This window comes from Pipistrellus kuhlii, unplaced genomic scaffold, assembly GCF_014108245.1.
Source record: "Pipistrellus kuhlii isolate mPipKuh1 unplaced genomic scaffold, mPipKuh1.p scaffold_m20_p_5, whole genome shotgun sequence".
NCBI lineage: Eukaryota > Metazoa > Chordata > Mammalia > Chiroptera > Vespertilionidae > Pipistrellus > Pipistrellus kuhlii.
The window spans coordinates 62,512,990-62,527,877 of record NW_023425551.1 but is presented as its reverse complement, the minus strand read 5'-3'; the positions used below and the strand labels follow the sequence as shown (position 1 = coordinate 62,527,877).

Genomic DNA, 14,888 nt, shown 5'->3' with positions numbered 1-14,888 from the left:
TAGTTTATGCTCATTGTTGGGTATTATTTTGACAATCTAGGGATAGGAACCAGACTGGGGTTAGGAGCAATGGCAAAATCTGACCTTGAACATCCTGGCTTTTAGGTGAAGTTGGAGAGTTTATGGGTTAGAAGAAATAGATTAAGATTCAGATGAAAGTGTTGAGCCCAGAGAAAGCACAGGGAAATGTTGCCTTGTGGATGTTCTTATGGCTACTGTAGCTCTACCTTCTTCTTTCCCCTTTTTCCTATAAGATTGTGAACGATTTGATGTCTCCCAGATGTGGCTAGTACAATTTAGAAATTAAATTTTAAATTCTGTTTGCTTTTAAGTGCCTGGAAATGTGCCTTCACATAATAGGTGATTTAAACAAATGTCTATGAATGAACAAATCAAACTCACCAAGAGCCAAATGTAACAAGAGAATTGAGAATTAAATGCTTAAATACTTTAGAGAACTTTGGCCAATTAGTAATTGAACACGTGCTTTTTAAGTAATGACATAATTCAAATGAACACTTTGGCACACTCTCAGATATACCTTTGAAACATAAAAGGCATTGGCTTTGGGCTGAAAGTTCCGTGTGTTAGAGATAACTCTGAGATTTAACAATAAAGTCATTCTCAGAAGGGCACTGCTTTAATTCAAATTAATACAGTTTCTTCTTGTTATTTGCTTTTTCGAGACAACCCCAATACTTTTGAAAGTTTGAAGACTGTAAAAGTCATATGAAAGGTACCAAAGAAATTACCTAGTACTCCCTCCTCTTAGCAAATCTTTCCCTCTCAAGAGGTACACATCAGAGAATTCTATTAGTGGTCGACAAGCAGGCAGTCTCGTTAGTGTGACGTGGCTTCCCCATTTGGTGACACTTTTCTATAGCTTTCTTCAGGCTATCTCGTTTGACACTTTGGAGCAGCTGCCAAGTCCTTCCTGCTCTCTGTAAACAAGGTTGTCACTCACCGAGCATTCCTCTTACCTCGGGTAGGGAATGAGGTTAATGACTTTGGAAATGGAAAACAGAGCAACCATCAAAAGGACTTTTAATACCAGGAGAATTATAGGAGAATAATTGAATCAAATAAAACAGGAATATAAATAGATCATATTACCAGCTGCATTTGTTCAAAGGTTCCATATCAGTTGAAGTTTTGTATTACCTGGAAAGAGTAATCAAAAGAAATAAAATAGATTGAAAATGGTTACCCTTGAGAAGCTATTTCTGACTTTTTGTCAGGATTCCCCCGTGGCTGCTGATGCCCAGATAGTGTTCTCACTTCTACTTTCTTTTCAACTTTAATTCTACTTTACAAGGAAGACTTCTTGGTCCCCTTCTCCCTTAGAGTATCTTTGATTTATCATTTAGTTTAGTGGTTAAAGAGATGAGACAAGCCTCTGCATCTGAGGAAATGACATTTTTAGGCTTCTGATAGGAGGTCTTTTAAGGTCAAATATTCTAAGGGGAATCAAGATTTTAGGGGTTGATTCTGGTCAATCTGAATCAGAAGGTGCTGGGAATAGGAATTAGAAGAGTAGAACTTTTGTAAAATAAATACAGTTCAGCTGGTGTGGCTCAGTTAGTTGATTGTCGTCCCATGAACTAGGAAGTCAAGGTTCAATTCCCTGTCAGGGCATATGCCCAGGTTGTGGGCTCAATCCCCAGTCGGGAGTGTGCAGAAGACAGCCAATTAATGTTTTTCTCTCATATATGTTTCTATCTCTCTATCCCTTTCCCTTCCTCTTTCTGAAATCAATACAAACATATTACAAATGAAAACGAATAAATAAACACAACCTGCCCTGGTCAGTATGGCTCAGTTGGTTGAGCAATGTCCCGTGCACTGAGAGGTCTCTGGTTCAATTCTTGGTCAGGGCATATGCCCAGGTTTCAGCTCAAACTCCAGAAGGGGGCATGCAAGGATGCAGCCAATTAATGTTTCTCTCTCCCTCTCTTTCTCTTCTTCTCTCTTTAAAAATCAATAAAAATATTTTAAAAATAAAAATAAATAACCAGACACATACACATATACAATATGTAGCTGGTGGAGATGGGGATACAGTAATTTTGCATTACTGTGTTTAGTAAACTTATTAATGTAAGGCATACTAATAACATGTACCTTTTTACAAGAATGACTAATTTGTTCATAAAAGTCTTTTGATTTCGTAATTCTTAAACAGAATATTCTTTAACCACATAGAACATTATCATTATTGTTAACTTAAAAATATTAATAAGGATTTAGTATATTCAGAGTATTGTTCTAGACATTGAGTTTAGAATGAAGAATGAAGACAACATGGTGGTTTGCTTATGGAATTTACAGTGTGGAAGGGGTAGAGCTGTAATAGACAAGTAAAAACATTGGCAATTATAAACTGTAGAGAACTTGTAAAAGAGAGAATAAAAGGATTTATTCAGAAACTTAGATTATATTTAGTCTAAAATATATACAATAATAAGAAACTAAAGAGCCTAGTGGATGGGATGGGATATGATGTGATGGGGTGGGGACTTAACTTTAGACAGGATGAAATTAATTATGTAGTAATAGCTAACTAATATACCACTGGTTTCTTTCCACTCTACAAGCTGCTGCTTTTCTGGGAGCTGTTGAATATTTACAATTTATAACAGTAATTGGGGAGGACCCAGGAGGAAAGACCGGCCATGATTTGCTCCAGGTGGAAGGTCCCAGTGATTGTAGTTCACAAATGAGGAGGGTCAGCAGTAGATGAGATCGGAGAGGTAGGCAGGGAGTCGAAAGTTTGTTATTGAGTTTGCTAAGTGTCATCTGAGGTGATTTTTCTGGCTACTGTGTGGGGAATGGATTTGAGAGGGAAACTGGAGCGGGGAGCTATTGCAGTATTATTGGAGAAAGAGAGTGATGGCTTATGCTAGGTGGGTGGCATTTGCCATCAAGTGCACGGATTCAAGCACATCTTGGCAACAGTCTCTAGAGGACTTGCTGTTAGATTGAATATGAATGGAGGTTTGGGATGGGGAGAAATGATTGGTAACACTCCAGTTTGTTTCAGGCTTGAGTATCTAGCCTGGGTAGAGATACCCAGAAGAGTAATTTGTTTGGGAATGAAGAGTTCTGCTTTAGACATGTTAAGTTTAATCTGTATGCATGGCAAGTAGAGATCTCAAGATGACAGTTGGATATATAAATCTGGAGGCATAAATGTGGAAATTTTGGCCTTTTTATAGACTTTCATTTGTTGGGAGTAGAAAAAAAAAAACTTGCAGGAGAGAGAAGAGGTGTTTTTGTACTGGCCCTGAGAAATGGAAGCATTTGGAAAGCAGGCAGAAGAGGAGGAGTCAGGAAAGGAGACTGAGTGGAAACAGTCATAGAGGTAGGAGGAAAAAACTAATCAGATAGGAACAAGTTACACAATTATTGTGATATTTAATTTTCCTCCCCTTAAAACTGTAAACATGTAAATCAAAATCTTACCCAGAGTGGTTAGGGTTTGACTTTTAACCCTTGCAACTTGGAAAATCATTTGTAAATATTGAAAAGTTCTCAGATAAGAAATGTATTTTAGAGGGGAAAGAGCATAAATGGTGTATTAGTTATCTATTATTGCATAACAAATTTCCCTCAAACCTGGTAGCTTAAACCAATATATTATGTCATATATTCAGGAGTAGCTTACCTAAATGGTTCTAGCTCATAGTCTTTCATGAGGTTACAACCAAATTGTCAGTTGGGGCTGCAGTCTTATCTTAAAGCTCAACTAGGGGAGGATACACTTCCAACCTCACTCATGTGATTGTTTGCAGGCCTCAGTTCCTGGACACATGGAACTCTCCATAGCTTGCTTGGCTATCATCATGACATTCTGCCAGCTTCCCACAGCATGAGTGTTGGGAAATAAAGGAGGGACTCCATAAGAATATAATGCCAGGAGACAAGGATCAGTGGGGTTTGTCCTAGAGAATGGCTATTACAAATGATGTTTTAGGTTTCCACAACACACAATGTCTTCATTATTTGGTTATTTGACCTTACATTAGATAACATTTTTTTTTAAATTGAATTTATTGGGATGACATAAATTAATAAAATTATGTAGGTTTCAGGTGTACAATTCTATAATACATCATTCTGCATATTGTTTTGTGTGTTCACCACCCCAATCAAATCTCCTTTTATCACCATCTAACCCCACTTGACCCTCTTCTACCTCCTCCCACCCCTTTTCCCTCTGGTAATTACCATATGTTGTCTTGTGTCCATGAGGTTTTTTAATCCTAATTTCTTCATCTTTTTCACTTAACATTTTTTGAGATGCATTTTTATCATCTGGTATGTCTCTATTAATGTTTATTCCTCTAAAAAACATTATCAGCTTATTCCCTAAACCTTGTTTGCACAGATGGTAAAAAATAAAAAAATAAAATTGCAGTTCTCATCTACCTTCTTTAGTGCTTATGTTTTTTACTGTTGCCACCAGCAACAAATTTGGCAAGATTATAGGAGATTTATGAGGGAATAAAGTAGACCCCTTATTTGCAAATATGCTTTCTGTGGTTTCAGTTACAACCAACTGTGGTCCAGCAATATTGAATGGAAAATTCCAGAAATAAAAATTTTATAAGTTTTAATTGCATGGTGTGCTGAGTAATGTGATAAAATCCTGCACCGTCCCTCTCCCTCCCACCTGGAATGTGAATCATTCCTTTGTCTAGTGTACCCATGCTGAGAATGCTGCCTTCCAGTTAGTTGCTTAGAGCCATGCTTATGAGATTGACTGATCTGGTATTGTGCTTGTGTTCAAGTAAGCCTTATTTTATTGTTATAATTATTCTATTTTATTACTAATTATTGTTAACCTCTTACTGTGCATAAATTATAAATTAAATTTTATTGTAGGTATATATATATATGCATTAAAAAACAGTGTATATTCATAGTGTTTGTTACCATCTGCCGTTTCAGGCAGCATCTGGGGGTCTTGGAATGTATTCCCTGTGAATCAGAAGGGCTACTGTAGTCAATCAGCCAGAGAGAAGAGTTCCCAAATTTTGTGAAGACATTTTAAAGTAAAAGATTCAAAGAGATATTTGAGAATAGTTAAACCAGTCATATTCAGGCTACTCATTACCTTTTAAAAAATAACTTTATATCTCAATAATTCATATATCATATAATTCATCCATTTAAAGTATAAAAGTTAGTAGTTTTTCCTACATTTACAGAGTTGTGTAACCATCATCATATTACTTTTAAAACACTTCTGTTTTATTTTTCTTTCTTCTTTTTAAATTTTTTTATGGATTAAGGTATCACATATTTGTCCTCATCCCCCCATTCCCATCTCAAACCCCTCCCCACACATGCCCCCATGCCTCTGTTGTCCGTGACCACTGGTTAGGCTGATATGCATGCACACAAGTCCTTTGGTTGATCTCTCTCCCTTACTCCCACCCTTTCCTATTTTCCCTCTGAGGTTTGACAGTCTGATTGATGCTTCCCTGTCTCTGTGTCTGTTTTTGTTAATCAATTTATGTTGTTCATTATTTCCCCTAGATGAGTGAGATCATGTGATACTAGAAATTCACTTATAAGAACTGAAAATGAGACAAGCCATAATGGTTATATTGAGGCAAATGAATCAGTCTGTAGGGAGTTTCTTCCTGGGCCAACAGTTCTTTTGAGTTCCAATTTCAATGTCAAACATGTGTACATGTCAGCAATGATATTTCAGTTCTGGATGGTGGACAAATGGTGTAATGCAGGTCAGATCCTCTCTGGTTTGGAAAAGACTTTTATTTTCCAAAAAGAAACCCTATCATCATTAGCAGACAATCACCCACTGTCCCCAGTAATAGGCAACCAGTAATCTACTTTCTGTTCCTATGGATTTGCCTATTCTGCACATTTTTGTGAATTGAATCATATGCTAGGCATTCTTTTATGACTATCTTTTTTCAGTTAGCACATTTTCAAGGCTCATTCATGTTGTAGTACACTTTTGTACTTTTAATTGCTGAATAATATTTCATTGCATGAATACACATTTTACTCATCCATCCAACAGTTGATAGACATGTGTGTTGTTTCCACTTTTTGGCTGTTATAAGTCACGCTGCTGTGAACATTCATGTACAGATTTTTGTGTGGACATATGTTTTCATTTCTCATGGATATATAATTAGGAGTGAAATTGCTGGTTCATATGGTAACTCTATGTTTAACATTTTGAGGAACTGCCAAACTGTTTTCTAAAGCAGCTGTATCACTTTGCATTCCTCCCAGCAGTGTATGAGGGCTCCAATTTCTGTATTTCCTTGCCAACGTTTTTTGTTGGTCTTTTTTATTTTAGTCATCCTGGTGAGTGTGAAGTGGTATTTCTTGACATTTTCCTAATAGCTAATAATGTTGAGCACCTTTTCATGTGTTTATTGGCCATTTGAATATCTTCTATGGAGAAATGTCCATTGAAATTCTTTAGCCATTTTTAAGTTGGGCTATTTGTATTTTTATTGTTCAGTTGTAAGAGTTTTTTTATATACCCTGGCAACAAGCCCCTTATAAGACTTGGTGTCTGTTTATTTTTGTTTCACCTGAGTATATTTCTTTCCATTGATTTTTTTTTTTTTTTTTTTTTTTTAGAGAGAGAGAGGTGTGAGACACATCGATTGTTTGCCTCCCACACATGCCCTGACTAGGGATTGAATTGAACCTCCACACTTCAGTGCCAGGCAGATGTTCTAACCACTTAGACACACCAGCCAGGGCAAAACTTCATGTCTTATGGTGGTGTAGGACAGTGGTTGGCAAACTCATTAGTTGACAGAGCCAAATATCAACAGTACAATGATTGACATTTCTTTTGAGAGCCAATTTAAACTTCTTCTAATGTCATTTCTTCAAAATAGACTTGCCCAGGCCATGGTATTTTGTGGAAGAGATACACTCAAGGGGCCAAAGAGCCACATGTGGTTCGTGAGTCGCAGTTTGCCGACCACTGGTGTAGGACATCAAATTAAGGTTCAATATCATATGCTACCTGATATCTAAAAAAAACTGGAAGGGCCGTGATGGCCAACTCTTTGCTCCCCTCTCTACTCTGCTCCCACGTATATGGCTACTTAGCCAATCAACACTCCTTATCAAATGGACCAAATATGTTTTCCACTTATGCTTGACTAGTGAGTTTCAATGAAATTATTCAAATAAGCCAATTATATCCTTTAACGGGACCCAGCGGGCATCCCACCCGCTTGATATTACCAAGTTGACCTCCACAGCTTACTCTTCACTCGGCTCTGAGTGCAGCTCCCATGTGATCCTACATGGCACAGTGTCATCCTCTTCTGGGCTGTGAGTGTATGTGACTAATAAATCGCTATCATTCTCATTGTATGTTTGGCTATCTCCCTAACCCTAGGGCAGGAATCCCTCCCTCACCAAGAAGCAAAGGGAAAGCAAAATAATAATAATAATAATAATAATAATAATAATATATTTTGCAATTTTTTCTCATTTCTATGTCATATTTCAGTTTCTTGATGGTATCATTTGAAGGATATAAGTGGTTTTTAAAAAAATGTAATTTTATTGATTTCAGAGAGGGAGAGAGAGAAACATCAATGATGAGAGAGAATCATTGATCAGCTGTGTCTTGCATGCCCCCTACTGAAGATTGAGCCTGCAACCTGACCATGTGCTCTCTCTCTATATATATTTTTAAAATATATTTTATTGATTTTTTACAGAGAAGTAAAGAGAGGGATAGAGAGTTAGAAACATCGATGCGAGAGAAACATCAATCAGCTGCCTCTTGCACACACCCTACTGGGGATGTGCCCGCAACCAACGTAAATGCCCTTGACTGGAATCAAACCTGGGACCTTTCAATCCGCAGGCTGACGCTCTATCCACTGAGCCAAACCGGTTTCGGCTGAGCATGTGCTCTTGACCTGAATGGAACCCGGGATCCTTCAGTCTGCAGGCCAATGCTCTATCCACTGAGCCAAATTAGCTAGGTTGAAGGACATAAGTTTTTAATGTGGTGAAGTTCTATTTATCCTTTTGTTTTGATCACTTATGTTTTTGGTGCTATATCCAAGAAGGCTTTGCTTAACCCTAGGTTTTCAAGATTTACTTCTTTGTTTTCTTCTAAAAGTTATATAGATTTAGTTCTTACATTTAGAGCTATGATCCATTTGGAGTAAAGTTTTGTATGTGGTGTAGGAAAGCTTTTGAAAAAAATTTTTTGCATGTGATTATCCAATTGTTCAGTATTATTTTTCCTAGAGTTATTTTGCCATTACTTTTTGAATAGTCTGTATTTGAAGAAGTTTCCTTTTTTTTTTTTTTTTTTTTTTTTTTTTTTTTTTTTTTTGTGCTCCTCTAAATGTATTTCAAGTTCTTTCCAAACAAGGCAACAGGAACCCCAAGTTCAGTATGCTTTGGGCCTGCTCCACGCCGCCTTGTGCTCATGCTGGGGTAGAGATGTGACACAGGCCCCTCTCCTCCATGGCATGAGCCCTGGGCTGATTTCAGAGGTGGCAGCAGTGGCCAACGTAGAAAACACACTGGACTTTTCCTTTGGAAGTGGGACATCATCACCATGTTTCCCCGGCCCTTCCCCTCTGGTTTCTGAAGCTACAGCAGAAAATAATCTTCTTTGAAGATACTGGATAATTCCAAAATACAAAACACATGCTTCCAATGCAGGGTGCTTTCAGGTATTCTGGTCTAGTTCAGCTGCCGGATGAGCTGGTTGATGCGTCCACCTCGATACCCATGGGTGCCCACCTCCTTGAGGAAGCCCACTCTGTTCTTGGGAGCGTGGTGGGCCACTGAGAGGTGGAAAGGGCACAGGAACCCTGAGATGGCCTGGAAATTCTTCCCTGGGAAGGCAATTTCATGAATGAGGTCTTCCAAGCAAATGACACCAAACTTCCCCAGATGCTCCTCAATCACTGTGTTGTCTGTCAAAGGGATGATTTTATTCTTGACCTTGGCTTGCCCACGTTTCAAGATGAGCTCCCGGACAGACTTCAGATTTGGAAATCCCCAGGTCACATAAGGCTCCACTGTACGCAGCGTTTTTATGGTCTTGACAAAGACACCACTGAGAATCTTCTTCAGGCGAAGCCTTGCCATGGCTTTCTGTACCGTTACGCTCACCCCTCTGATCCTCTGGATGCGTACAACAAAGGCCAAGGAATGTTCATCGGGCACTTCCAAACCATAAGGCTTCCCGTCTAGTTGTCTGAGGCACACCTTGTCACACTGTTGCCGCCACGCGTCGTGTGGGAACCATTCCAGTCGCTTAAACCTGATATCCTTTCCTTTCCTGTGCTCTTTCTTTTCCAACAGTGCCCGCTTTGCCTCGGTGGCTTTGAGCGCCTGATAAAGCCTTCCTCTTTTTCAGGAGATTTTCTGGAGCCAAAGGGATCTTTTTCCTTTGCTCTTCCTCCGCCATCTTTCCAAAGCTGCAGCCCCGGCGCATGCGCAGTCCTACCACGCGGGAAGGGGAGGCACCGCTCTATGTTTACTTGACCATAGAGACGTCTCTGATCCTCCCGACCCGGAGGGCAAGCCTCCCGCAAGCAGCAGTCCCCGCTGAGGCCTTTTCACTCAAGCTATATTCTCATATCGGAAGTTTCCATTTTTGAGTCCTACCATCCTCACTGTCGAGTCAAACCACAAGTTCATAGCCTCTCTTGCAGCTAAAATGTGGCATGTGGTCCAGGACTCAGCCATTAGATATACCCACGAGAAAATGTGATACAAAAGGGAGCAGTATGAGCAAACAGGCCTATGTGTAGCCTTGTGATTTTTGGTGTAGTGGTGACAATGGCCACAGTTGGTTTCTGTAGTCTTTGTGGGGCCTTAGAAATGATGATTGCTCTTTAACAGGCCAGCTATCCCATGGCTTTTGACATTATAACCAAGGTTATCCTTGAGCCTTGCTCTCAGCTTCCCAACTAGCTCTTCTATGGATTATGGGATATGTTTTTTGCTTATCAGCCCATGTCAATTTGTTTTGCTAACAACCTACAGTCTGACTGACAAACATGCTAAGGAGTGATAAAGTAGAATTTTAGGTAATGACTCTTATCATTTTGCATAGAAAATGAATCTGATAATTCCTACTGGCTTTTGAGATGGAGATGTAGAGGACATTCTTACAAATAGTAGTACCTCTTTTAAGCTAATCCAATACAATTTCAGCATTCTGTTCTCTGATAAATTAAAAACAAGCAGTAGGCTTCCCAATCCAAAATTGCATAGACAATTCATACTCTCATCTCTGACCAGCTCTTTTCCTTTCTTTTACTTCTCCTGATTTTTAGTTCTGTTTCATAGTTAGGCCTCTATGTTGTTCTTGTACCTGGTTGCATGTTAGACTCCCTGGCTTGACTCTCATCTCCTTCCTTGAGGACTAGGTCCCAGCCTAACCTGTCTCTGACTCTTCAAATCTGAATTAGCCTGTTTATTATCCCCTTAGGATCTAATTCCTGTTTCCAGGTAACATAGCAGGTAAATGGTTGGACCTGTCTTTCCCATCTCAATCCATTTTCCCATCTCAGTCCTCTGGATCCAAGCCAATGAACATTGCTATACGGATAGAAGTAAGTTGTATCTCAAGGGAAACATTGCCTGAAGGAGGTAGAAGATCTGACTTTGAAGGGAGATAGCAGCTCCCGGGAAAGGTGGTGAGAGAGTCATGGTAAGTCACTCAGCACTTACAGGTCCTCTTTCCTGTATTCTCCTTGAGAGGCACCCCCGGGTCTACTCCAACTCCTTTGTCCTAGAAAAAGTATTGGGTAAACAAGACAAACGAATTTACTTCCTCATAGAGATGCAAATCCTTGAAAAGCAGAACCCACCATCTGTTAATGAATTAAAAGGTCTGATTTTTATTTTATTTTTTATTTTATTTTTTATGTCCTGTGAGGGAGTTAGACTGAATATATGTCATCAGAGCTCTCTATTCTCTCGAAGTTCCATATCCCACATTTCCTATTTCTCTTCACCACAAATTCATAATTCAGGGCTCTGGAGCCACTTATATTGGCAATCTTAAAAGCTACAAAGAATAATCTGGGAATAAGTTGGGGTGGAGTGGAAGCAGAGGAGAGAGATTTCTCGAAGGGCCTCATGAAGCTGCCAGTGTTGTTCCCATCAGCCTCTGTAGTGGTTGCTGGGTAATGCAGTACTGATGGTTCCTAATATGAAGATGTATTTGCATATTCTCTCTCTATCCTGGAGAATTGAATTCTACTGCCATTTTCTTTTTGCCTCATTGACAACGAGCTTAAATCTTTTCCTATGTTGTTAAAAACTAGAATCAATGTGAACAGTGTCATTGGAAAAAATTAGGTTTTTTATTTTTTATTTTTTTGAGAGCCTGAACCAAGAAAAATAGATTGGTAAAAGTAATGTGAAATGGTCTCTATTGAAGTTATTATGTTTGATAGGTTTTTCTAAGGCATTAACCTCAGAGGTGTCTCCAAAAGATGCTTTCAAGATGCTGCACTCTTAAAAAAGAAGACAGTGAAGGTAGTGGGCTAAAAAATAGACTAAGACCTGGAGGGACCCTATATTAGTTCCCTAATCTCTGAGGTCTAGTGGCAAAGTTACTGTATTTTTCGGACCATAAGACGCTCCGGACCATAAGACGCACCAGTTTTTAGAGAAGGGAAATGAAGAAAAAAAGATTCTGAAACAAATAGTGTCCTAAAATATTTTATGTGCATTAAAACCCAACATCACAGTCATAAACACATGTAATCAACCCTGTAAAGTAAACAGCAGCATTTAGAACCATTTTAGAGCTGGGCAAGCACACAGAGACCACACAGAGCCGGGCAAGTAAGAAAACTTTTTTTTTAAAGTATATGTGTAGGCTATATTTGGACCATAAGACGCAGGGACTTCCCCCCCCCCCCCACTTCTGGGGGGAAAAAAGTGCGTCTTATGGTCCGAAAAATACGGTACTTAGGTCATCACTACTTCACTTTCGCTATCTGTGAATGGGAACAGTACTTCGTAAGTAGTTTAATAGCTTATAATTTTTTCAAAAATGCAGATGGGCAAGAAGAATGCAAAATAGATATCTAATCCTCCTTTTACAGTGGAGAGGAAATAATTACTTCTCTTTGGTGTATATCCTCCAGTGTCTGTGTCTATTGGTTATGCTTTGATTGGTCTCTTATCCCCGCCTCCCACCTCCCCCTGCCTTCCCGCTGAAGTTTGACAGTCTGTGTGATGCCTCTTTGTATCTATTTTTGTTCATAATTTTATGATGTATGGGAAATTTTGAGACTCCTGAGAGATAGCATTTATCTCTTGGTTTATTAGGCTATGTACAATATAATTTGGAATGTCACTGCACAAGTAAGTTTGTATTTGTATGACTTGAATACATGCACCTAATGGTACAAGATTGGAACCTGTAGTTCTTCCACATAGTAGATTGCACCATGACTTAACAAGCCATTGATATGACTGATCTAAAATAGCCAGCATTCATCCTATCACCTATATTTATTTTCCAAATATTTTGCATTTTACTTCTAATTTGGACAAGGAACAAACTTGCCTTTTAGAAAACACATCTGATGTTTAGATATTTCTTTTATAGGTCTGGGCAAGTAAACATTTCAAATTTTCTACATAGCTATTATTATTTTTTTATTTAAAAATATATTTCATTGATTTTTTTCAGAGAGGAAGGGAGAGGGATAGAGAGCTAGAAACATCGATGAGAGAGAAACATCAATCAGCTGTCTCCTGCACACCCCCTACTGGGGATGTGCCAGCAACCAAGTTACATGACCAGAATGAATCTGGGACCTTTCAGTCTGTAGGCTGATGTTCTATCCACTGAGCCAAACCGACTTTGGCTAGCTATTATTATTTAGATACCACAAGGATTATACAGAGGTTAATAATTAAAAGAACATATCAAATGTAGTTGTTGTCATGTTAATAACCCAAGCCCAGATGTAAATACATTCATTGTGTACTCTTTTTGTATGTACATAGTTTTGTAATACTAACAATAACTTGGTTTGGGGTATTTCTGAAATCTTTTACTAACCTTTTTATTTCCTTTATCATCATACCCCTGTGGCTCAAGTATTCCGTCTCTCTCTATTCTTGTCTTTCCTCCTGATCTTCTCTAGGCCAACTACATCAACCAGATGCTTGTCAACTGATATCCCTGGTTTAATCTCAGTACAATTAGAGGAAACTCTTGCAACACTCCTGATTTCTTCTTTTCTCTCCAAACTGTGTGAGGCTGATTAAATTATGCACTTGACATCTATGTTCTTAAAACAGAAGTGCACTTAATGGGATGCAGCAATCAAATAAAATTTCTCTTTCAATTTATTTTTTGAGCAGTTTTTATGGTGAACAATGGCAAACATAAGGTGAAAATGTATCAGGCTTAATAAATCATTATAAGGCAAAGGAGTATTTAACCATCACCCAGGTAGGTTGTTAATAGAACATTGCTGTACCCCAGGCTCTCCTTATGTATTCTTTCCCATTCACACTCCCCTCCCCCAAATTAACCACCTGCCTGACTTTTATGGTAATTTTTTTCTCTCCTTTATTCTATAATTATACCACCTATGTATGCATTCCCTCAAGCTGTATTTTACTTTTGGTCTATTTTTTTTTAACTTTATATAAATGTAAACATTTGGGTCTGGCTTTGTATGGGTTCCTGGCAGGAAACAAATAGCATATTCAAAAGAAAGATTTAAGAGTTTCATAGAGACTGTATACAAATTGTGTATAAGATTAAAGAGAATCAACAAGGAATGTTGTAGCATCTGGGTCTAACAATAGCAGGGATGTGGGGAGCCTTTATTACCCATAGGCCTGCAGGGCAAGCAGTTACAAGACCCCTGTACTCCTATTGCTGTTGGGGAGAGCTGCCAACAGCACATGTGACCTTTGGCAGAGAAACATACCAACTGTGCCCTGGCAGAGAGAGTCTGAAGGGACAAATATCCTAAACCTCTCTCCTCCTGCCTTCTCACCTGCCTCTTATTGACAAGAGTGGACCAAAGCCAGAGGGCAAGCCATTTAAAGAAATCCATATGGTCCAGGCTCCTAGACACAGAGGTGGAGAGAGGATGGAGAGTGGGCCTGGAGGCTCAAATGGAGCAGGAGTTTTTTCCTTGACCATATTTTGAGTGACTTATTCACATTGTTGTACATAGCTGGATTTTGTTTATTTTCACTGCGGTATAGTGCTCTATTATGAAAATATATGTCCTTATCCATTTTATTGTGGATGGACATTGGGTTCTATCTTGTCTTTGGCTACCATAATTGGTGTCTATTCATTGAGGCACATGGGCATGTTTCCTACTGAGTACCTATCAAGGAACAGAACTGATAGAAAATGTGACCTGTAAATATTTAATTTTAGTAAAGAATGCCAACGTATTTTCTAGAGTTGTTGCACCAACTTACACTCCTAACAGCAGTTCCTGAGATGTCTGTTGTTCCATAGACTTGTAAATCTCAGGTATTATCAGTTTTTAAAAATTTTAGCCATACTGGTGTGCGAAGTGTTATTCAATTTGCATTTCTTTCATCAATGAGGTAGCCACCCATTGAACATTTCATGGGCTATTCGGATAGCTTTTATATTCTAGTTTCTTGTCCTTTTTTCTCCCTTTACAATACTTTCTTCTGTAATTCTATTTCTATTTGAAGATTAATACAAAGACATTTCTGCCTGAAAGTTTTTTAATATAAACATTTTTACCTACTAATATGGAACCACACTCAGAATTATATATATACTATATATGTTTGACAATTTTATTCAGATTCATTTTCCTCTTAGAAATACTGCAGTATGTCCTTTAAATTTTAGCTATCTATTA

General features: G+C 38.5%; 1 protein-coding gene across 1 annotated transcript; it reads right to left on the bottom strand.

Moving 5' to 3' along the window:
* Nucleotides 1-8,335: 8,335 nt before the first annotated feature.
* Nucleotides 8,336-9,606, bottom strand: LOC118705860 (60S ribosomal protein L7-like 1). Its single transcript, XM_036414976.2, is given in 2 exon segments — nt 8,336-9,381; nt 9,383-9,606. Coding segments are annotated over 2 exon segments (759 nt in total). The 5' UTR covers nt 9,479-9,606; the 3' UTR covers nt 8,336-8,718.
* Between the last annotated feature and the right edge of the window lie 5,282 nt (nt 9,607-14,888).